The sequence below is a fragment of the Dipodomys spectabilis genome, unplaced genomic scaffold, assembly GCF_019054845.1.
Source record: "Dipodomys spectabilis isolate Male_0828 unplaced genomic scaffold, ASM1905484v1 ptg000137l, whole genome shotgun sequence".
Taxonomy (NCBI): Eukaryota; Metazoa; Chordata; class Mammalia; order Rodentia; family Heteromyidae; genus Dipodomys; species Dipodomys spectabilis.
In genome coordinates, this window is record NW_024870814.1 from 11,071,706 (window position 1) to 11,097,628 (window position 25,923).

The 25,923-nt window shown below is 38.5% G+C and overlaps 1 pseudogene and 1 gene segment (V, D, J or C); both read right to left on the reverse strand.

The window, feature by feature from the left end:
* The window catches only part of LOC122116688, a 247,471-nt pseudogene extending 237,042 nt beyond the window's left edge, over positions 1-10,429 (reverse strand).
* Positions 10,430-17,527: 7,098 nt separating this feature from the next.
* Positions 17,528-25,541, reverse strand: LOC122116813. The segment is given in 3 exon segments: positions 17,528-17,626; positions 24,914-25,227; positions 25,447-25,541. Coding segments are annotated over 3 exon segments (462 nt in total).
* Between the last annotated feature and the right edge of the window lie 382 nt (positions 25,542-25,923).

Below are 25,923 nucleotides of genomic sequence, written 5' to 3' on the forward strand. Positions count from 1 at the left end.
CATTATTGAAGTCTTCATATTCCTTCTGGGTTTTAAACATCTTAACCAAAGCTACTGTGTTTGAATCAGAGATTCTCCTTGAAAAGAAAAATAAACTCGGGATATACTGAAGCCTACTGAGTTGCCTAAACCTACATATGTTCCTTTCATTTGGTGGTCTCTTCTATTTGAGGAGAGAACACTGTATTTAACAGCTGGGTTAAAGATATTGGGCCCAAGTAGAGCAAGTAGAACCATGGAAAGGAAGATCATGTTGGAATTTTTTAACAGAATCTAGGAGCCAGCAGTACATGGAAATGTAATCCATATTGAGAGGAGGCAACATGGGGCTTAGAAGCAAGAGTAAGGAGAGCTGATTGTCTATGCTGGGGAGAAAGAGCATTGCAGGCTGCATTGAAGGTGCTGAGGTGGAATGAGACACGAGGACATCCATATGGGCCTGTGCAGTTGTCAGGGCCCACAAGTCAATACTGCATGGGATGCAAAGTTGACTCATCTCAGCAGTGTTATCCCAGTCTGAGTAATATATGAGCAAATATGTGAGGGGGGATGTATGCTATGATAATGTAAGTGACAGTGACAGCTGGTGTTTCTCATCATCCAAAAAGTTGATCATGTGGCTAAATTCATGAGGAATCAATGGAGCCGACAGTCATACTCTTGAGGGAAAGAATTGTAATCTAACTACAGGAGAACTTTGTCTAAGAATGTATTTCAGAATAACCTATTGCTGCACATGCAGGTGGAGAAATCACCATAAACTCACACATATATTTATGTATAAGACTAGATGAATGAATGTGTGGATGGATAATTTTTCACAGTCTAGAAGTAATGATGCTCTAGTTCCATGAATAGATAGCACCATCACTAATATATCTGTAACCTTTCTCCAATAAAGGCAACAAGTGACCCTTGTGGAAATAATTGATTTTTTATCAAAGCTAAGAAAGGGTAAGATAATTTTGGACCATTTTGTGCCAAAAACAAAAAAAATTCCTGGTGTGTGAGGTAAAGGAAAAATGGAGAGAATCAGCTAGCAAGGGATGCCCACTGGCCAATTTCAAGGGATTTTGAATACCATATAAAGAGTAATATATACCATTAAATAAATTGTAAACCCGTGGATTCACCATGATATTTTCATAAGAAATGGGATATTCTAAAAGGATCAAAAACTTGTCCACACATTTTCATAAATTGCAAAAGGGAAAAATTATTATACAGCAGAGAAATCTGGCAGCCATCACCTCGTCTAGAATTGAAATGAAAATCACCAGTAATGATGATTCAAACTTTGGGTCTGTTAACAGTCACCATAAAAAGAACACAGTGGCACTTCTGGACTTTGCTCACATACATGCACTACTGAATATAACCTGGAGGAAAATTGCACGAATCTAGTTTGAGAGACATTCAGAAACATGGCTGCTGTGCAGTCACTAAGAATGATAAGACCGTGATTTTATCGTGTTTTTTCTACACAATAGGATGCAAAATAACATATATTCTTCCATTAGAACTTGCTCATCATTTGGCAATATTTCACTGGCAGTAGGCAGAGATTTCAGTTTATAGAAGAATGGATAAACAAAAGATAATTCAAGGAGGAAGCTCAAACAAAACAATCCAGAGGTTCATTTGTTATAGCAAGATATGATTTTTTCCTACCTCTCTCTGCTGTCCTCCTGTGTCCTACTTCTGTAATTAGGACAAGGTTTTTCCTTGCTGTTAACAAATTGTAGGACTGTGTATTCTCCTTGCCATGCACAGGCCTCTATCTACCACTAGGATCTCAGTTTCTCTCCATGAGGTCAAGCCAGGTAAGGTCAACTTGGGCAAATGCAGGAGACAATCACTGCCCAGGGAATGTATTCTCAAACAGGCAAGTCAGCTGTCCTGCAGTGGGATTAAATTAAACATCCTTAAAACCAAACTGCCTACAGACAATAATAGCTGTTTGTAGTAAGAGCTCTAAAGTGCATAACAGATGCATTGGAAGAGCAAACATATATATCCATTGTTTCATCTATGACGAAGGCCATGAGTTTTGATTAAAGAAGGAAAGTAAGTTACATTTTTGAAGGAAGTATCATTATGAATCAGAGCAATATCAAACATAATTTCTCTCCCTTTGCCTGTGAACAAATCACTTAAAATGAAGATTGGTTCTCTTCATTAACAGAGTTATTAAAAATGGTCTAAGAGGCTCTGTTACAAGGGGATCCAAGTTTGTTTTGAATAGAGTCAGGTTCTGGTTCATGTTACTCATCTGGGTGTTTGCTGATTTCCAATTGCAGGGACATGATGGAATGAAAAATTAATATTCTTATTCAGAAGATGAGTTTGTTAAATGGGCTTCAGTGAGATCACATGGGATATATTTAATGAACCACAGATGTTCAATTTTAACTTATTTCTTCTTCCTCTCATTCTAATCATGCTAAGAGGTGAAAAGACAAAATGTGTTCCCAGATGCCCACTACCCACTTCCCTTGAGTAATAGTGTTGCTAGAGAGAGTGGCGAAAGGGGAGCAGATGGTGTGGGGTGACTGGAGTCTCAGGAAACAGGACAGCATGAGAAGTATTTGTTCATTGTCTTGCCTTTGCATTAAAATGAGGGTTCTGTAAGAACAGAGGTTAGTGTCTACAAGTGTTCATGGTACTGTGAGGAAATGTAAGAGAGCTCAAGAACTGAAGATATTTCAGCTTTTACCCCCAGTGGGAGCTGTGGCACCTTAAATCTCTTGGTGACAGAGGGACTGTTAGCATTTGAGATGTCATTGCAGGAACTAGTTGTTCTGAGGTGCAGCAATGAGAGGAATTCCTAAGTATGTTAGAACTCATTTTTGAAGATGGTGTTTGCACTGATGGAAATCTAAGAATTCTCTTTGGATGATCGGGATGTGTTAGCTAAGAACTCAAAACATATGTGGTCATTGTATTTTCTATTCTCAGATTCCCATTTGGTCTCTTTCATATTGTTATTGAGACCTTATTTGTTCTATTATTTTCTTCATATATTGCTTTTTAGGTGTTTGATCAAATATCAGAAGCTTCAATGATGTTTAAACATTCATAGCATTTATAATCCATATAATAACTACTTTGAAGTCTATTTAGCATTTGGTGGTTGGTTACTGATGTCACTGATCTTTTTTAAACTTTTCACTTCCAATTTATTGTTTGAATCTCTAATGGCTTAGCTTTATCTACATAGCATGACAAATGCCAGTGATGGGTCAGGTTTCCTACACTACAAGTCCATCCTGCTTCTTCCATACACCCTGGTGTGTGGGTTGAGAGTGCATTCAATGTGCAGCCAGGTATTCTACCTTCCTTTGGCTCAAGGCCTCTCTGTCACTCACACATGGAGTGAGGTTTCAGAGAAGAGTATTGAGGGGAGACCTAGGAGGGATGGGGGAGAATGATGAAAGGGTGTCATACTTATAACTGCACTTGTACTTATAAACATTTGTTGAATGGTAACCACTTTGTACAACTACTTAAAGACAATAAAGGTATAATTAAAATTAAAAAAAACAGTTTGCAGAACACGGGAATCAAATACTATGGGGGAAGAACATACAAAGAAATAAAAAAAGATCACATAGTACAGTATAAGTACATTAAAAAGAACAGCATAAAATATAAAAAAAAAATCTATCTTAGGGTTCATTTCACTTAACATCAGCTTATATGGTCATATGTACAGAACTTTTGACCTCTTCTGCTCATCCTAGGCATAGACTAGTTATTGCAGATAAGGGAAACCATATGACCTATGATTCTTTGGGTCTGACTTACACCACTTAATATAAATTTTCCAGGTCTTTCCTTTTCCTAACAAATGGGGTGATGCCATTTTTATGGAGGCATAGATTTCCTTTTCTTAATCCAGTCATCTACTGAGGGGCATGAGTGTTGGTTCCATAGCTTAGCTATGGTGAATAATGCTGTAATAAACATAGTTGTTCTGGTAGTATGGCCTTGTTTGTGATCGTTTGGGTATATGCCTAAAAGTGGGATTGGTCAGTGATAGGGGAGCTCTATGTGGAGTCTTTTGAGGAACCTCCATACTGCTTTCCAAAGTGGTTGAACAAATTTACATTCCCACCAACAATGTAGTAGGGTTCCCTTTTGGCCACATCCCCTCCAGCATCTGTTGTTATTAGACTTCTTGATTATAGCCATTTTAACTGGGGTGAGGTGGTATCTCAATGTTCTTTTGATTTGCATTTCTTTTATGTCTAGAGAAGTTGAGCATTTCTTCATGTGTCTATTGGCCATTCTTATTTCCTCTTCAGAGAAGTCTCTCTTTAAGTCTGTAGCCCACTTATTAATTAGGCTGTTGTTTCTTTGAGGATACATTGTTGGGGGATTTAATTTTTTGAATTCTAAGTATATTTTAGATATGAGGCCCTTTTCCATTGCATGGCTAGTGAAGATCTTCTCCCAATCTGTGAGCTTTCTATTGATCTTGCTTGCTATGTCCTTTGCCATGAAGAAGCTCTGCAGTTTCATGCAATCTCTTTTGTCCAAATTTTCTTTTCTTTTTTGTTTCTGGGTCTGTATTAAGAAAATTTCGGCCTGTGCTAAGGAGCCCTAGAGTTTCTCCTATTCCTTCCTGTAATATTTTCAAGATGTCTCTTTTTATATTGAGGTCTTGGATCCATTTGGAGTTGATTCTGGTGCAGGTGGAATATACGGATCTGCCTTTAGTTTAGAAAAAGGTTTTTAAAGATCTCTTTGGTGAAGAAAAAAAATCACTTGACAACAAGAAATTGATAAATGTTTAGGTTGATGAACTAATTTGTTTTTTATACAGAGATCATTGCCAGTAATTTTGACATATAAAGCCAAAATATTTTTATGCAATTATCACTTTTTAGCTTGTTAAATGTCATATTTTGCTAAATTTCCCAGAAGAGATTTTATGGTTAGCTTTCTTTCAGAACCCTAACTAGAGTCAGACTTGTTTGTTGGTGTTGCTTTTCAATTAAGAATGACTTTAAAAGATCTACATTTTATTATTATTTATTTTTAAGAGTTGAGGGTGAACATATGGCTTTTCATTTACTTGAATGGTCCTCGATTACTTAGGCCATGAACCCAAAAATGCTTTTAGAGGTCATTTTGGAGATAGGTCTTGTGACCATTTTTTCTTAGACTGGCTTTCAATCAGGATCCTTCAGATCTCAGCCTCCTAAGCAGCCAGGGCTACAAGCCTGATTGCTGACTTCCAGCATCAATCTATAGCTCCCATTGCTCTAGCACTTGTGTTCAGGTGTGTGAACGTTGTTCCGAAGTGAACCGAAGGAGTCACTATTTTCCAGATGATGGTTATTCTAGTCTCAAATGCTGTAGGGAGAAATGGAGCATTATCACATTGTTTCCTTGTTGAAATGATTAGTCATGCAAAGTTCTTACACCTGTAGGCAGTTATCATTATTAAGTGAACCCCAGGAAAATGTGAGCCACAAGCCAACTGCAAACAGAAGTCTGTGCATCCTGGCTTGGACCCAATAGTACTATGCAAATCATGAGATGATATGAAAGAAAACAGCAAGTGTGGTAAATCTTGGAAAAGGAGACAAAAATGGAGTTTTCCCAAGAATTGTCATTGTGAGACTGTGAATGGTCAAAATTAGCATAGTAAGTGCAAGATTCTTACTAATATTCACCAAAATTTTCAGTAGTTAAATACATTAAACATTAACTAAACTCTTCCAACTGATAGATCATGTGAAACATGATATGGTTGGTACCAGAATAGTTGATTACAAAAATAAGGGAAGCATTACTTCTTGTGTTACCTCATGCAAAATATTTAAGTCATTGGACAGGATGAGAACAGAGTGCAGGGTTCATGGCTTTGTCTTAGCCCCTTGTTTGAGTTTTAAAGTCATGTTTAAGTTCCTCTTCTTCAGTACATATCAGTTCCAGACATCAGAGCAGACTTCTGATATCTCTCTCAGTTCAAGCACTACTGCAGAACCTTGAGTCACCATATGCTCAGGAGTCACCTTTGTCACTGCTACTCAGATCAGCCAGACTATCCTGTCCCAGCTCAAGTCCTCCCTATGCCTGTCACCGATATGTCTAAGGTTCCACTCCTCCCCCTGGTGGTAAAAGGTAAAACAGCAGCAGGTCTCAAGTACAGGTGTTCATTTATTCCTATCACCAACACAAAGGAATTATTTACTGTTATATACTGATAGTTATCATTAACAATCACCAGCAGTGAAGTCTTGGGTATATCAAAGAAAATCAATGACCTCAGAGAGTTTTAATATTAAGGAGACTGACAGAAATCAAATGAACAAATACTGTTTCTATCACTGATCCTAAGTTAGTTCTTTGGGATTCTCATCTCCTTTTTCAATGTTGTTGTGGCTTTTGAACTTAAGGCCTGGATGCTGTGGCTGAGGTTTTGTGCTCAAAGATAGCACTGAACTACTGGATACACAGTTTCACTATTGGCTTTTGGTTGGTTAATTGGAGGTAAGTGTCTCACAGGGGTTTGTGTGTGAGCTCGCATTGACCTGTGATCCTCATAGCTCAGTTTCCTGAGTAGCTAGAATTACAGGTCTGAGTCACTGGTCCCCAGTCGTATTTTCCCACTGTCAGCAATGTCCTTAATCAGGACACATGGGATTGGCCTTCCAGCTCCATTTAGTATCTTCTAATTTATTATAATGAATAGAGAAATAGACAAGAAGTTGAACATTATATTTCATGGAAATTAAACTCAACTGTGTTCTCACTAGTGGCCAGTTATCCAAACTAAGGCAGAGTTCTTCTAATCCATCATGTGTTCACAGCTTGAAGCAGTACACACTGGTCAGTGAGGATAATTACTGTCTGATGAAATCTATATAAACAAACACAGCCCTATATTTATCGGGGTGTGTATTTTTACTATATTCATCATGTGTTTCAATAAAAAAGTAGTCTGTCCATTTATTTAAAGGGAAGCATTTGAGGGTAAAAAAGAGAAAGAAATGTTAGTCTCTTATATCCCCAAGTTTCTCAATAACCCCTTTTAGTGCTATGACTAAGCTTTTCCTTCTCTGATTAAGTCACAGCATTGGTCCCTAATTGTAGAGTGGACACTTGCTTCTCTAAAACACTGATTTTTCCTTCTTAATTCTCAGGTATCACTTGGTGTGCTGTTCAGTTTTGAGGATGTTGATTGCCATCACATTCCATAGATTAGGTTCAGCCTCACAAACTGGACTTTCAGAGAAAACATGTCCTAGGAGGCAATGCCATGTGGTTATCTATCCTCACGGGGCATATTACCTGTACTTCCCTCATAGGAGAACACTGTAACGAAGATTGTTGGATTTCAGTCTTTATTCACATCCGGGCTCAAGAAAATCTCTCTCTTTCTCTCTCTCTCTCTCTCTCTCTCTCTCTCTCTCTCTCTCTCTCTCTCTCCTCTCTGTCTCTCTTGCTCTTTCAATTTTTCTCTCTCTTAAATTCCAAGGGATTTCTAGGCTTTCATGTCTTGAGTAGAGGAGGATGAGCAAACATACGTTTTTATTGTATCAGAGTTACATTTAGGATATATATTTCTTTTTCTAGTTCTCGCCCATTTAATACATTGTCACAGTTTTCAGCCAAGTGTAAGTAAAAGTTTTCCAAATGGCCATCCATTTTCTGCTCTTGTTTGGACATAGTAATGAATAAACTCCATGTGGGAACCCTCCTCACTTCCCTCTAGCTTCACTGCCTGTGGTCTTAGTCCTCACTGCCCGGAGATGTCCTCTGCATACTGTGTGGCTCCAATTCCTCATCCTCAGTCTTGGTCATGTTGCATTTCACCCCATTTGTTTGCATGTTTGCGTCTCATTCATTGAAAACACCATCACTTAGACACTAGAGAAATGGGAGGGGGATATAGGGATATTCAGATGTATGGAATGGAGTAGACTAAGGTAAATGTGAACCCATGGTTTAGAGGAAAACAACTTCTGAGGGGCCACAGTGTCAGATAATAAATTTAGGAGACACTCTGCATTGAAAATCTTAGAAAATGACTGGTGCTGAAAAGAATAATGGTTAGAAAGCAAGAAATAGAACCAAGTTATTTCCTTCATATGAGGGGGAAAATTAAAAAAAAATCTTATGAGAAATGTCTTGGAGGGAGGCTTTGCGAAAGAACATTCACAAGAGAAGAAAAGCAACCATTTATCAGGAGTGCACAGGGCAGCAATGCGAACGCCATGGACTAGTCTCTACATTGCAGATCATGATTTTTGGTTGCACTTGCTTTGTTTAAAACGGTATTTAAAAAAATTTTAAATCCATCCTGCTACCAAGGTAGCTATCTAGATTTTCCTTCCTTGTTTCTTTGTGTCATTGCTTTAATCTATCTTAAATTTCCTTTATTTTTTTCTACTTCACTAACTCCATAAATTCCTACATATCTACTTCTACCTAGCCAACTACCTAACTACCTATAATCAGTGTTATTGCTTATCAACTTCTGGGTATTGCTGATTATGATTAACTACACTTTGGGGTAGGGCAGAAAAACAAAAAAACTCAGATATCTGGTACCAAGGCAGCAGTCTTCTATAATTATTTTCATTCTGATTTTTTTTCTGAGTGACTGACTTTTAAAAAGCTATTGCGAATATCCTAATATAGATCCTGTTGAAATCAAAATATACTTTTTAGGTTTCTTTGCTTGGTCGTGGGGCCTGAAATCTGGGCCTGGGCCCTGTCCCTCAGCTCTTCAGCTCAAGGCTAGCACTCTATCACTTAAGCCAGAGTGCCACTTCCAGCTTTTTCTGCTTATGTGGTGCTGAGGAATCGAACCCAGGGCCTCATGCATGTGAGGCAAGCACTCTTCCACTGAGCTACCTCCCCAGCCCATAAAAATACACTTTTTAAAAAAGAGTAAGAGAGTCGTTCTGTCTTTGAAAAAACATTTTTCAAGGACAAATTTGTGATGTGCAGGTCTCATTGGGACACATGATAACCTTAGTTCTGGGCTTTGATCTGGATTTCCACCATCCTGCGTCTGTGCTAGCTCTGTTACTTTGCCTAGAAGTTGAGGATTTGCATGCACCCAGAGCACAGCCCACTTGACCTGAGAACTTCTTTAAGGCTGCTCAAATTCTGTGTATCAGTCAGTCCCAGTGAGCAATACCATGGACAGGAGGGCCCAGTTCCTGGGGCTCCTGCTGCTCTGGCTCCCAGGTAATGGTCAGGCAGGGTTTGATGTACACACAGAGCAGGAGCTAGAACAGGCACAACTGGGCTTCCAGGTTCTGAACAGAAAGCCTCAAAAAAGTTGTAGTCTAGCGTGTGCTGAAAGGAAATATTATAAGTTTTATTACAGAGAGAATAATCACAGAGGACATTTAGTTTTTACATAACTGATTGGCTATAATATTACCGAAGAGAAAATTGCATTTTTCAATAAATACCTAATGGTTTTTCTGGTCTTTATATTCAGGTAATTATTTTCCTGGTTGTTATAGATTACATTTTGTTGTATTGTCATAAACTCTTCACCTCTACTCAGAGGCACTCTAATATTGACCTCAATATCTTCCTCCTAGGCAAACTCACACAATCTGCTGGGCTGCTCCCCAGATCAGCCAGCCATGAGGACAGTTCACCCAGCCAGATGGGAGGTTTATGTTCAAGGCTGTATCACTTTGGGAGGAATATGTGTAGTTTGCATGCAGTAATAAACTCCAACATCCTCAGCTTCCACCCTGCTGATTGCCAGTGTGAAATCTGTGCCTAATCCACTGCCACTGAATCTGTCTGGGACCCCAGATGCTAGTTTAGAAATCAAGTAGATCAGTTGATGTGGAGACTGGCCTGGCTTCTGCAAGTACCAGTGCAAATAGGTGTTTCCATTGTTATGCAGAAGGCTCTGACTAGACCTGCAGGAGATGGAGGCTGGCTCACCCAGGGTGACAGGCAAGGATCTTGGAGTCTGGGTCATCACAACATCTCCAGTGGATCCTGAAATTAGAATAAGGCAGAGTGCAAGATTATATATAAACATAGAGAGCCATACATGCATTACTTTTATTTAGATATATGTTTCCTCTTTTCATTTTCATGATTTGATTTTTAATTTAAAATACTAAGTATTAAAAGCAATATTCTTGCAGCACAAAAGTGTCTCTAGGAGTCAAGAGCAGTATTCCCACCTAGCAGTCTTCACTCAAGCACAAGTTCTTGCTCTTTCTGGACTGTTCCTCACTCTCTCAGACCTAAATCTCATTGCCCTACCATGAACATCTAACACATGGATAAATTACCAATGGTCCATGAGAGGTCACCCTCCCACCTTCTCTGATTCCTCACTTCCCTTTGCCCTTACCAGGGATCCAGAGCATTAACAGCCACAGGAGCTGAGACAAGGACTTCATTTTTAGGAGTCAAAATGATGAGTCTAGACAGGTCAAGGCAAGATCATACTGAGACTTTATTTCAGACTTAGAAAGGAAGGTCCCCCTTAGGAAGCAATATGCAAATAGCCAGATGGATGTAACTGTGTAAGAAAAAGGAACAGTGTTTATTGGCCATCCTTTCCTCTTCAGAGAAGGTTCTCTTTAAGTCTTTACCCCACTTATTTCTTGGGCAGTTGTTTCTTTGAGAATTTCTATTTGGAAGTTTTAATTTTTTGAGATCTAAGTATATTTTAGATATGAGACCCTTGTCCACTGCATGGCTAGTGAAGATCTTCTCCCAATCCGTGGGCTTTCTGTTGATCTTGCTAGCTATGTCCTTTACTATGTAGAAACTCTGCAATTTCGTGCAATCCTATTTGTCCAAACTTTCTTTGACTTGTGTTTCTGGGTCTCTTTTAAGAAAATTTCGGCCTGTACCCAGGAGACCTAGGGTTTTTCTGATTCCATCCCGTAATGTTTTCAGTGTCTACTTTGTCTTCGAGGTCTTTGATCCATTTGGAGTTGATTCTGGTGCAAGGTGATATATAAGGATCTAGCTTTAGTTTTCTACAAGTGATTAACCAAGTTTGCCAGCACCATTTACTGAAGAGGCAAGAAATCTAACAACAAGAGATGCTGGAGGGGTTGTGGACAGAAGGGAACCTTAATGCACTGTTGGTGGGAGTGTCAACTTGTTCAACCACTTTGGAAAGTAGTATGGAGGTTTCTCAAAAGACTCCACATAGAGCTCCCCTATGACCCAGCAATCCCACTTTTGGGCATTTACCCAAATTATCACAAACAAGACCATACTAACGCTACCAGCACAACTATGTTTAAGCAGCATTATTTAACATAGCTAAGATATGGAACCAACCCAGATGCCCCTCAAAAGATGAATGGATCAAGAAAATATGGTTATATACACAATGGAATTATATGCCTCCATCAGAAAGAATGACATTGCCCCATTTGTTAGGAAATGGAAAGACCTGGAAAAAACTGTATTAAGTGACGTAAGCCCAGCTCAAAGAAACATAGGTCCCATGGTTTCTCTTATTTGCAATTACTAGTATATGTTTGATATAATCAGAAATGGTCAGACAAGTTGATGTTAAGCGAAATGAACACTAAGATAAGGATTCAAATGTTTTTGATTGTTTCTAACATATTTATAAAATGATTTCATTGCTGCTTTGTGTGTCCCTCCCCCACAGCATAACCCCTGTTTTCACTGTATTTAATGTTGATATAATTTGTGGAGGGGAAGGGAAAAAACAAATTGTTTAAATAGTGATACAGGTGGATCCATTGCAAAAATGAGATGTACAAGACGTTATGGTGACAAACGAACTTTACAACTTTGGCGTTGAGGGGCGGGGCTGGGGGCTTCATGGGACTGGGGGCGGTGTGGGTAGATGGGAAGGGATATGAAGGTGAAACAAAGGAGGAGGCAACAATGCTTGATAAGAAATATACTCATTACCTTGCCCATGTAATTGTAATCCCTCTGTATGATATTTTCACAAAAAAAGCCTCAATGGATGTATATATATGATCAATTAAAATTATGGTTTTTTTCTTTTGGTTTTTGCTTTTTATTTTTATATCCTTTCTGGCTGTTTTTGTTTTCTGTACCCTTTGTCTTGTATATAAATTTTGTTTTGTTTTATTTTCAAGAGAGTAGGGGTTGCCATAGGAATGGTGGGACAAATGGTCAACAAATGCATCAGTAATACTCACTAGACACTGTTGAAAATGAACTACACAACTTTTGGGGCAAGGATCAGGAGGAAGAAAAGGGAGAAAATGGGGAAAGGGGCGACACTGTTCAAAAATTAATGTACTTATTACCTGTCTTATGTAACTGTAATCACTTTGTATATCACCTATACAATAACAATAAGAAGTGAAAAATGAGAGTAGTTTATTTTGAAAAGATCAAACAAAAAAAATTGATCCAAACTTTCCAAAATGGAAGTCCAAATCTTTATTATTTTGTCTTAATGTTTTTTAAGTTAATAACAAATTCATGATTCCATTTGACTTCCAAAAGTGGTCTGACAGTGGCGTTGAGAAATAACAATAATTAATGTGATATTCAGCATGAAAAAGAGATTAATTTTCTGATAGTCAGATTACAATGTTGACTGTTTTGTTAAGACATGAGTAGAAATAAGTTGTTATAAAGATCTAATTTCCTGAAGGAAAAAAAAGTTGACTATACAAAAATAATAAATGTTTAAAGTGGTGAACTAACTTGTTAATTAACTCCTTTAGATCATTGCACAATGTTTTCAAATATAAAAATTATATTGTACTTCAAATTAGATTATACTGTGGCAATCAGTAATTATTTTAAAATATTTTAATGACTTTATCATATAATATTAATTTTCAAAAATCTTTTTCACAAGCTATATTGTATTAGCCTTGCATCTCCAATAACTCTTCTGTAATTCCGGTAGGGGAAGGGAAAAAACAAAATGCTTAAATAGGGATACAGGTTGACCCATTGTAACAGTGAGATATACAAGACACTATGTTAAAACAAACTTTTCAACTTTGGTGGGGGGGAGGGAGGACTAGTTGTGGATGTGGGAGGGAAGGGATGGTAGGGCAAAAACTAAGGAGGAGGCAACAATGCTAGATAGGAAATGTACTCATTACCTTGCTCATGTAATAGTAACCCCTCTGTACAGTATTTTTACAATGAAAAACATACAAAAATCTGCTTTGACCTACAGAAAAGTGTTTCCTCTTTATTGGGTGACTGCAAATTATTAACACAATCTCAGCTACACATGAGTACAGATGCATATTCCTTGTAAGTCATAATAGGCATTGTGTGTGCTGCTTGGGATGAGCAGAAAGACAGAGAGTTAGAGTGTGAAGATGCCTCCACGACCTTTCCCCCAATACTTTCCCATGATCTCAAAAGTCTGGCTGCATCTGAGAAGCTCTGTCAGCAGGTGGAGGTACCAGGAAGAGCAGCTGGGGCAGCCCAGCCTCTCACTTCTGCTTCTCTATGAAGTTTGTTATGACTTGTATTACTGTGGAAGGGTAACTACAACTCTGTTGACAGTAATAAAAAATGAAAATAAAAAATAAAAAAGTAGTAACATCTTCAGGCTTCAGGCTGCTGATGCTGAGAGTGAACTGTGCCCAGATCCATGCCACTGAACCTTGATGGTACTCCAGATTGCATCCTAGTTGCATAAAGGATCAGGACCTTTGGAGATTTCCCTGGTTTCTACTGGTGCCAAAGTAAGCTATTGCTAAGCCCTGACTGGCCCTGCAAGTGATGGTCACTATGTCTTCCAGAAATCCAAATAGGGGTGTTGCTTGTGTCAACCTGATGTCACATCTGGCACCTGACAATGGATATATGGAAAACATTACCATTCTACTATCCAAATATTTCCATGAAGAGCCAAGCAGCTCTGTGAACACAGGGTGAGAAATCCTCAGTATTCCTTCCTTACCTGGGAGCCAGAGCATCAAGAGGCTCTGTTGTTGAGGAAGGGCCCTCATGTCTGTGCTGTGTGCTGATAAAACCTCCTGCACAGGTTGTGAGCAGCATATGAAGAAGTGGACTGTGCTATGGACACATTCAAATCAGCAGGGCTGGGCAGGGCTAGGTAGAGTTGCAGGCTAGCAGATCTCAGTGACAAAGAACAAACCTAAAGACCCCAGATTTCCACTTTGTTTCTAGAACATGTGTTTGCCTCTGGTGAGGAAAGAACAGATGTGTGTCCTGTTAGCAGAATAATAATCTAATGCTATTATCCAAAATTGACAGGTGTTTTTCTTAATGTAAGTCACGCAGAGATAAACATATTCAAGGCAAGTTAATTTTATAATTCATCAGTTTTTGGTATCAGTGGATTTTATGACACACAATTCCTAGAATATGATTAATAAGGATCATTATTACCCAGACACAATTGTTATAAAAGTGATCATGCATATGGAGATAGAAAGATAGATGAAGAAAATGTATAGGTAGATAAAGAAAACTATCAAAATTCTTAATGAAAGATAATACTTCAAAAGTATATTTGATTTGTATTGTCAAAGCTCATAGAGTTCACAAACTTTATAGATCATGATAATGACATTTTACCTTGTGTAGGTTAAAATGTTTGTGGCTTTAACTAAGCATCACTATTCCACAATACTGTGAAATTTATGTAATCACCTAATCTCAATTTTAAAAATTAGTGAGAGAAGGGTTGGGTTAGGCGGATGGGTGACAATGTTGTCAGACACCTTGTACTCATATACTGTTTTGTAGAATGAGTTATTCTTTGTACAATACTTAAAAATATAATAATAGAAAATATTTTAAAAAAGGAGTTAAATCATACGTAAATGGGAAAATGCTAACAAAAAAATGTGCAATTAGGTTTCATGATCTGAGATGTATAGACTATCTGCTGGTGTTTGGGTTGGTGCCCTGTACGTTACTTATATATAAGTGGTTTCCTTTTCTTCTGAAGGCTCTTCATCATCACCTCCCTCTAGGACAGGACAGCTCACATTAGACATTTCCCACTTATTCTTAGGAAGATATATAGCATCATAGCCTGCTTGGTGTGCATATGCACTTTTGTGCTAGATATTTAATGAATTTTTAGAGGACGTTTATGTCTGTTATCTTAAGGGAAATTGTTCCCTCTCAGATGCTGAGGTATTCTCTAAATCAACGGCTCAACTACTATAAATTCCCTGTGTTCCTTTAGCCTGAAAATCTTTCAAGTTACATTTTTAGGTCATAAAGTAAAACAATATATATATTTTTTTTATTTTTTATTTTGTCAGTCATAGGACTCTGGGCTTGGGCGCTGTCATTCAACTCTTTAGCTCAGTTTGAGCACTCTACCACTTGAGCCACAGTACCATTTCCTGTTTTCTGGTGATTTATTGGAGAAAAGAGATTCATGGCCTTTCCTGCCCGGGCTGGCTTTGAACCATGATCCTCAGATCTCAGCCTCCTGAGTAGGTAGAATTACAGGCATGTGCCACCTGCACCTGGCTACTAACGCAATATTTTGAGTGCCAGGACTATAGCTTTAACTTGGGGTCTAAGAGGTTTCCTGAGCTTTTGTGCTCATGACTGGTGCATTCCCACTTGAACCACAGCTTCACTTCCACATTTTTTGGTAGTGAATTGAAGGTAAGGTAATTATGGACTTTTGTACTAAGGTGGCTTCCAGCCCAGAGCCTCAGATCTCCAGTTTCTTTGTAGAATGTGGTATGGGCATAAACTACCACCAACAGACAGTAAAGCAGTTATTAATGGTTGTTTTGGGCCATATGACCCAAGAAAATTCAGAAGGTATAAAATACACTGTTGTCAAGGGTGAGGATAATTAACTGAAGCCACACAGTATGGAGAGGACATCTTCAGCCTGGGAACAAATGAAACTATAGTGAAGTAAATAGCTCCCACCCACATGGAGATCAGCATGAGGGGCACATCACGCCATACTGAAGGATCTCTTTTCATTATTATTCACTATATAATCTGCATCTGAGTTGTGTTTTGATCATCCTTAGCTTCTAAAACATTGAGGCTCTCTGCAGTATATACTAACATAACTGATACAAGAAGTACTTTGCAATGATGGTTTTATCCTACCTGAAAATTTTACCCATCCCTTTCACTCCTCTGATATTTCACTTCTCATCTTATCACATGGTTCCCCAAATAGCTGCTATTGACTTTAGCTCTACCATGCACTGCAAGACAAAGCTGGTACTCAAAAAACAAGAAGGCGGCAGCTGGTTCTGAGTAAGAGTGAAGGCCACCTGGTAAATTATAGGGGACATATTAATAGGATGAGGAAGGGAGATCCTAAGAACATCTATTTGTGTGGGCTTGAAAGAAGCCAGGCTTTAAAATCTCAAGAGCCTTGTAAAAATGCTTGATAGGAATTATTCATTACCTTACTCATGTAACTGTCACCTCTTTGTACATTATCTTTACAATAATATATTATATATTATGTTATATATTGTATATATGTACATAAATGTGTATATATAAAGATCCATGCCCCAGGGCTGGTTTAGCAAGTGTGGACTTCTGGCTGGTGAATTTCAAGTCCACACAGACTTCAGGCACTGGAATACATGGAATAGTGGTCTCAAACCAGAATTGTAGTTTGGCTAACCCTGACCTGGGTTGTGAAGGAAGGAGCTCCTGGCTGAAAAGCGAGGGTAAGGATGTGGGAACAGAAGGAGATGAAGACTGCTTTCTATGAGGTTTATTGGCAAGAAGGAAGTGTTTATAGGCTGAGCCATGAACCTGAATTAGGTCTGGGACCTTGGTGAAAGTCTGAGAGTCCCAGACTTCAGAGAAGGGCTGACTCTGTGGGAAGGATGCTGGGGGAAAGGGGGAGGGTGGCTGGATAAGGTGGAGAGTCTTTTTTTGTTGTTGTTGGTCATAGGGCTAGAACTCTGGGCTTGAGCGCTGTCCCTGCACTCTTCAGCTCATGGCGAGTGCTCTACAACCTGAGCTACAGCGCCACTTCCAAGGTGGGAGTCTTCAGTGTCTTCAGGATGGTCTAAAATCCACTGGAGACACTTTCATTTTTTATTGTGAAAATATTGTACAGAGGGGTTACAATTACATGAGCAAGGTAATGAGTACATTTCTTATCAAGCATTGTTGCCTCCTCCTTTGTTTCCCCTTCCCATCCCTACCCTCCCATCTCTGCCCCTCCCCACCACCAAATTTGTAAAGTTCATTTTTCGGTATAATGTCTTGTACATCTCATTGTTGCAATGGGTCCACCTGTATCCCTATTTAAATAATTTGTTTTGTCCCTTTTCCTCCACAAATTATACCAACATCAATTACAGTGAAAACAGGGGTTATACCGTGGGGGAGGGACATACAAAGCAACAAAGAAATAATCTTATAAATATGCTAGAAACAATAGCAAGAAAGAAAAAATGAATTGTGTCCTTATCTTGGGGTTCATTTCGCCTAACATCAACTTATTTGACCAATTCTGCTTGTCTCAGACATATACTAGTTATTGCAAATAAGGGAAACCATGGGACCTATGTTTCTTTGGGCCTGGCTTACTTCACTTAATATAACTATCAGAATAGAAAGGAAGACTATTGTTTAAATAGGGATACAGATTGCAACAATGAAATGCAGAAGTTGCTATGTCGAAAATGAACTTTACAACTTTGGTGGGGGGGAGAGGGGAAGGCAGGGATGGTAAGGGGAAATGAAGGAGGAGGCAATAATGCTTGATAAGAAATGTACTCATCAGCTTGGCAATGGTGGTTCATGCCTGTAATCCTTGCAACTCAGGAGGCTGAGATATGAGGATCATGGTTCAAAGCCAGTGGCGGCAGGAAAGTCCATGAGACTACTATCTCCAATAAACCACTAGAAAACTGGAAGTAGCACTGTAGCTCAAGTGGTAGAGCACTCGCCTTGACCTGAAGAGCTGAGGAACAGCACCCAAGCCCAGAGTTCAAACCCCACGAATGAGAAAAAAAAAAAAAGTACTCATTACCTTGCTCATGTAATTGTAACCTCTCTGTTCAGTATTTTCACAATAAAAAATTATTAATAATAAAAACGAAAGCAGAACTTTACATAGAAATGAATGCAGAAGCTATATGACTATTTTATATGCAATAAACTAGTTATTAAAATATTAATAATACTAATTTTAATTGTATAACTGGTCATTTTAAATTTTGACCAGAGAAAATACACTAGGACACAATGGATAGTCACCACCACATGGCTTTTCCTCACTCTCATCCTGAGCATCATAAAGATCAGGATGCAATCTGTGTCCTTGAGGACAAGCAGTGACCTGCTCACTGCAGAGGTCTCTGGGAACCCACTAGGGTCAGTACTGACACTTCAGCCTCTTCTCATCTCCCACAACTGAGCATGGTGTGTGCATATGATCCCTTGAGGACTTCATATCTGCAAAGTCCACCCTCCTTCCCTCACCTTGCTGACCTGTACTTAATGAGCTCCCTATAAGAATCCTGGTGGACATGTCAGCATTGTAAAGTGATTATGAAGAGTTAAAAGTGGCTTCGTTTCGAATCAGTGGTCATTCTGCTCCTCATATTAACCCAGAGCCCACCTGAGTTCCAGGAGCTGACTTGTTTGCACTGAAACTACTAAGCCACAAATTACTTGAACAGAGCTGCTCTGAAGTCAGGCTCCACTTTGTATTCTAGCTGACCTTAGACCCAATGGATCTGATAACTCCTTACTACCCCTTATCTAACCCTTATCTCCCTGGAGTGGCTTGTTGATGCCTCTGGTTGCTGTAAAATTGTCAACGTGTCTGGTAGGTATAAATTTGTTACTTTGTGATTCTTGTCTTTATAAACCCTGTGAAATTTCAGCTCCGGACTTCCTCTTAAGCTTCTCTGTGTTGGTGTGTAGGACGAAGCCCGAGCTGAAGCCCACCTGAATAAAGCCTTGCTTTTGCATTTCGGAACGTCTGACTCTGGGTGGTCTTCTTGGTGGGGGTCCTGCGATGGGGGCACAGCAATTACACTTTACAAAATAAAATATGGAATAGTCAGCAACCTGTACATTAGGAAACATGACCGCCCCCACACACAGGTAATTATAGTTCCAGTAGCAATGAGCGTTATGAAAGCATGGCAGAATACTCCCCAACTTCAACTTTTTAAATGGAGGCAGCATCACCCATGTTTTCCCAGGGTTTCTAAAGTCAGCGATCAGGTTTTTTTTTTTCTCTCTTTGTGGGGTTTTATTTCCCACTAGTGGCAATGTCACGACATAACACTTGGCAAGATTTTCATTTGAAAATTCAAAGATTTTCATTTGGTTTTGTTTTTTTACGTTAAATGTTTATCTCAACAGTTATGCTAGAGAGTCTCAGTAAATTTATGTGCAAAATCATGCCATTTTATTTATATTACATTTAGATTAAAGCAAACAGAAGTTTTTCTTGATGTCTGCTGATTCCAGCTTAAGTAACTACCAGTGCCCTGACAGTTCCTGAAAGTGATGACTCTGTCTCCTAGAGCTGCAGACAAGGATAGAGAATAGATCAGCAGGATGTCACATCTAACACCTGGCATTGAAATCTTTAAAAAAACAAACCTATAATTATGCATTACTTAGAGAACTTCCTTGAAGCAGTGTTGATGACAATGAGCTGGGTGAATCTATGCATTTGCTTTCCTTACATGTGAATCAGAGTAGCAGGAGACCCAGGACCTGAGCAGATGTCTTCCTGTCCACGCTGTATGCTGATTGGGAGGATTGATTTCTGCATAAGGTGTGAGTTGCCTTACAAGAAGTGCTCCAGGCAGTGGGCTGTGCTCTGGACATGTGCAAATCAGGGTCTGGGAGGGAGGAGCAGAGCTGCAAGGCTAATTGACTTTAGTATCTCAGCACAGACCTGTATTCTTCAAGGTGCCCTAGACATGAACAGGGTAGCCAGCTGTGCTTGCAGAAGATGTTTTTCCATGGAGTCTAGAGAACCAACTGAATTCATATCCTATCAATAGAGTGAATTGTGATTTAATTGTTGTTCATGACAAGTTTTTCATGCTTTTTATCTAAGCCAATCTTTCCAGTGAAAAATAGCTCCAGAAATCTATAATTCATTATTTTGATTAAATTTCCTATTTTGTTTCTATAAACTTTTTAATTGATAACTATGAACTCAATTATATGTTTGCCCAGAGATGGAGCAAAATTTTAGAGTGATGATAGCTAACAAGGTAGATAGTTATTCAGCTAAAGAGGTAGATGGATGATGGATGGATGGATAGATAGATAGATAGATTAAAAGATGTTGATAAAAACCTAATCATTTTAAATTGAATAACAATGAAAAGTATAAAAATATGATATGTGAATTTAGTGTCATTTACAATTTACCCAGTGTATATCTGCTATGAACTCCATATAAATAACTTGCTGTCTTCCGCACATGAATGTGCTTTCCCACAACAAGGTCTAGGACAGTTAACATTAGATATTTTCTCTGTTAGCCCAGAAGCCTCCTCTCTCATAGCTTCGCCTGCTTTTTCCGTAGGCAACACCAGGCCCAGGTAGTAAAGGCAGTAAATGATTAGTCCCAACCCCCTTTCCCCGAAAAAGCGCTCCTTCTGAATAGCTATAACCATAGAAGGCAGCAAAATCTCCTAGACCTCATAGGTTGTATGGTGTCCTGAGAACACTTTTTTGCTAGCTATTTAGCTATGCCAATCTTCTAGAAAAAGACAGCTCCAGAGTTATACAAGTAATTATTGTTTTACTAGATACCATGACTCATTAGCTTGTGTTTTTATTAATTAACAAACTTTATTGTTAAGTGATCATGAATAGAATTACTCAATTACCCAGAGATAGAATGAGACTTAAGTCTGAAGATAGATGGAGAGATAGATAGATGATTAGAGAGAAACCTAATATATTTCAATGAATGATGAAGAAATATATGAAAATATACAATGTAAAATATATTGTTATGTCCTGCAAAGTACAGTCTACCTATTGGGTATCTGCTATCTACTCCAGATAAGCTATTTGTTGTCCTCCACTCCTGAATGCACTTTTCCATAACCAGGATTTAGGACAGTTAACATAAGACTTTGACTCTCCATATTCTGAAAGGACATCGATTCATTCCACGTGTCTGAGCTAGAAGTTTCCTATACCTTTGGATGACAATCATGTTTCTGTCCTTTCAAATTGTTCCCATTCAGAAACTGAGATATTCTCTATCCTACAAACTGAAATATATTCAGATTACTCTGCTCTCTAAACATGTGCATTACTATTTTACCCATCTCTTTTAGTGTCAAACTGAAGAAATCTTTAGTGACTGAACTAATGTCTGGGCTTGTAACCCAGACAAGCAGAATCCCAAAACCCTACTTGGCAATAAATGACCTTAAGCAAAAAGATCTGGATATGTTGCCGCAACAGAAGAGTCCTTGTGAAGTCATGAGTTCAATCCTCAGTAACACAGAAAAAAAAACACAAAAAGAAAGACTAGCATCTTAAACTAATGTTACACATGTTCATGTACAGAATTCCCTGGTGCTGACAGGACTTCTGTGTGGCTGCCCTGCAGAACACTAAGATGATCCCCATATTATATCTGTGCCAAGGCTGATGAACCATGAACACTCACATCCCAATGTTATGATGTTATTTATAAATGTGAAAATTTCCCAAGCCATCTGAGATGGTTTATAATTTTGCGTTTGTCACATGGTCTTGGTGATGTTGATGATGTTGAATTCTGTACAAACTCTGAAGAGTAAGAAATAACACTGCATCCCTATTTAGTTGAGTTTGCTTTTTATATTCTTAAGAAAGATTTTGGTTTGTTTATGAAGAGCTTTTTACATATTTCATGCAAAAATTTCATTTTCCATTGACCTGTGACTTAATGAAACTTTCCAGTGTTGCTTGCAAAATGTTGATGATACTTAGAATCAATATGGAAATTTTTTTGGGTAATGAAATCTTGATAAAATCCTTGAGTTTTGGGTCATATGACCACAAAGGGTGGCCAGCTCTCAACTTCTATTATACAGTTTCTACAAGAAGTGTATTTCCCAGAACCCTTTTCCCTCTCTGGTTTCCTGTGGATATGCTAAATGAGGGCTAAATGAGGATTCTAGGCCCTAAGATGACTCAGTCATATCCATCCATAGATATACAGGAGGAAAGAGTTGAGGGCTGTAGACAACTGAGGATTCATACATTTTTACATATTTTATATGTATTCGATATGTTTTATATTTTTATTGTACAAATACTGTACAGAGGGTAATAGCTACATGAATAAGGTAATGAGTACATTTCCTTTCTAGCATTGTTACCTCCTCCTTTGTTTTGCTCCTACCATCCTTTCCCTCCCCACCTCCCAACTCCTTCCTCCACCCCCCCAGTTGTAATGTTTGTTTTCAAGATAATGTCTTGCACATCTCATTATTAAAATGAGTCAGCCTTTATTATATATGTTTTTATAGATTATGAGTGTCTAAGTATGCTTTTTCTGTTAACGTATACATGTGAATATCTATCAGTAATTTCATATACGTAAGCCCATTTCTAATTCCTCTGATATTGATTGATGTTTATGGGTCAATTGCAAATTAATTGTTTCTTTTTCAGAAGGTTCTTTGGTAGATGCAACTGCATTACTTTTATTTACATAATCTCATATTTGTCTCTGTAGTCTATCACTTTATATTTATTTTATAAATACTTATATTATGTAATCAGTTCTCATAAAAATGCATCCTCTCAGTTTGTTCATGTTTCATATAAAAGCAGTCATCATTTCAACAATAATAAAGTGTAACAAACTCCTGTAAATCTAGGGGCTGGTAACACAAATCATTTATGTTATGGCAAAGACAAATTCACAATTGCACTGATGTGCCCAATCCAGGCAGGGCTCAGCTTCTTCATTTTGTTGCAGATACCTGGTCTTGTCTCCATTGTGTGGAATTGTTTGATCTGGAACAGAGACATAAGAAGAAATGACCACTTAGGATTATATACATTCTGCTGTGGTCAAGCTATTGTCACAAATTTATGTCCAAATATTCCCAGAATAGGACCATGAATTTTTATCAAATTACTTATAAACATTTATTCCATTATACTTTCAAAGGACTGGATCATATAACTGAGAAATAGTCATGAATTTGCAGTTTGGCATCCAAGAACAAAAATTAGTAGTTCTTAATTAGGCAAAGATGTAGTTGTGTTGCTACCATTTTTTTTTCTCAACAGGTCTTTGTTGAGATCAAAATCTCCTAAGGCTTAGATTCCAAAACATCCCATGAAATCTGTTAACTTGTTGAAATGCAGAGTATCATTCCTTGAAGAAATGTGAATCAGCTATTTTGCATTTGTAACCAGTGCTTCAGGGATGATAAGAATATTTCTGGTTTCAGAAAAAGAATGAGTAGTAATGCTTAATTATATATATTTAGGTAAACAAATATTCTTCCATTATATTCCATATGTGTATTTGCCTGTGTATGTGATTTTCTAGAAAGGTATTCCAGTGTTAAATGTTAACAACAAATATTTAATGTAATTTCTCATTTTGTAATTACCATTACTACAATGAATATTTCTTGATATGATAATAGACTCAATAATAATATCTGGAATTAACTCCACGTGAGTTCCAGTCACAACTCTTAGATAGGAAGTAATAATAACAGCTGACTTTTTAATCATACAGCAATAGCAGTGTGCAGAGTCCCAGTGAAACTTTGTTTTTCTTTTCTGATGAGTCACAGACTTGTGAGGAGACAATGAGGAGCCAGATGAGAATTAGAAATCTGATGGGAACTTCTGTTAAAATGCCTGAGCAGAGAGGAGAACTGAGATTCAACTCTGACATTTCTGGCTGGTCTTCCACAAAATGCTACAATTGTGGATAAACATTTCATTAATTGTTCCTGTTAAGATGTTTCCATAAGTAACTTAAAGCTATTCCATAAGCTCATATACATTCCAGACCGACACTTCTTCTATGAGTGATACCTTGATGAACTCAGAGCATTTCCAACTTCATGCCACTTTTTCCTAGATGGATTGGAGAGCATCATGGCGAAACAATTTATAGCATCTGAAGCAGATGCACACTGGACACTGGTGGAGACTTGAGAATTCCTCAAGCCCTAGCCTGTGAGATTTCATATTTCCAGGTGTCTAAGGTGATAGAAGTGGATACAAGGCAAACAAGATTAATGATGCCCTACTGAAATGTTTTATATATATATATATATATATATATATAAAGACAGAGGTTGACCAGGTAAGATTGTGAATATAGCACTCACTGAAAAAGGGTTCAGTCTCAGACTTCTGGAACCTATGAACCATATTACAGGGTTTCACCACACACCATTCTCTTAAGTAGATCCAGAGCCCCAGGACATAGAAGGCAGACCTTACTGTGCTTTGTGCAATTTTGTATGTTCCCCAGGTTGATCCAGCCAAGAGACACTGATCAAACTCTGGTGATGGCTTGATGGTCAGTCAGGGTTTGATGAACACACAGAGCAGAAGCTAGAAAAGGCACAACTGGGCTTCTAGGTTCTGAACAGAAAGCATAGCAAAAGATGTAGGCTACCATGTGCTGAAAGGTAGTAGTATAAATTTCATCACAGAGAGAATAATCATCACAGGAAACATTTGGTTTTGAAGAGAAAATTGCACTTTTCAATATATACCTAATGGTTCATCTGGTCTTTATATTCAGGTAATTATTCTGGTTGTTACAGGTTGCATTTTGTTGTATTGTCATATACTCTTCATCTCTACTCAGAGTGACTCTTATATTGACCTCAACATCTTCCTCCTAGGCAGACTCACACAATCTGCTGGGCTGCTCCCCAGACCAGCCAGCCATGAGGGCAGCTCACCCAGCCAGATGGGAGGTTTTTGTTCAAGGCTGTATCACTGTGGGAGGAACATGTGTAGGTTGCATGCAGTAATAAACTCCAACATCCTCAGCCTCCACCCTGCTGATTGTCAGTGTGAAATCTGTGCCTGACCCACTGCCACTGAATCTGTCTGGGACCCCAGAATATCGTTTGGAAACCAAATAGATCAGGCCATGTGGAGACTGGCCTGGCTTCTGTAGGAACCAATATAAATAAGTGTTTCCATCGCTATACAGAAGGCTCTTACTAGACCTGCAGGATATGGAGGCTGGCTCTCCCAGGGTGACAGGCAAGGACCTTGGAGTCTGGGTCATCACATCTCCATTGGATCCTGAAATTAGAATAAGGCAGAGTGTGAGAATATATATAAATATAGAGAGACATGCATACATTACTTTTACTTCACTCAAGCACAGGTTCTTACTCTTTCTGGAGTGTTCCTCACTCTCTCAGACCTAAACCTCATTGCCCTACCATGAACATCTAACACATGGCTAAATTACAACTGGTAATTCTTGTCACCCACTCTCATTACTCCCTTTACACTTACCAGGGATCCAGAGCATTAATAGCCACAGGAGCTGAGAGACAGACTTCATTTTTAAGAAGTGAAATCAGGAGTCTTGACAGGCCAATGCAAGTTCAGAGCTGAGCCTTTATTTCAGACTTAGAAATTAAAGTCCTCCTTAGGGAGCAATATGCAAATAGCCAGGTGGATGTAACAGTGTAAGTAAAGAAAAAGGAAGGGTGTCTAGTGGCCATCTTTTTTCCTCTTCAAAGAAGTTTCTCTGTAAGATTTTAGCCCACTTATTTATTGGGCAATTGTTGCTTTGAGGATTTGCTGTTGGGAGATTTAATTTTGTGATTTCTAAGTATATTTTAGATATGAGACCTGTAAGGTCCGCTCCTGGACGGTGAGCAGACTCCACCCTCCTCGCAGCAAAGTCTCCACCCAGTACCTGCGTTACCTAGGCAACTGGGACACCTGGAAGAGGTCACATCTGCATCCGCTGAGGTCACATCTGAA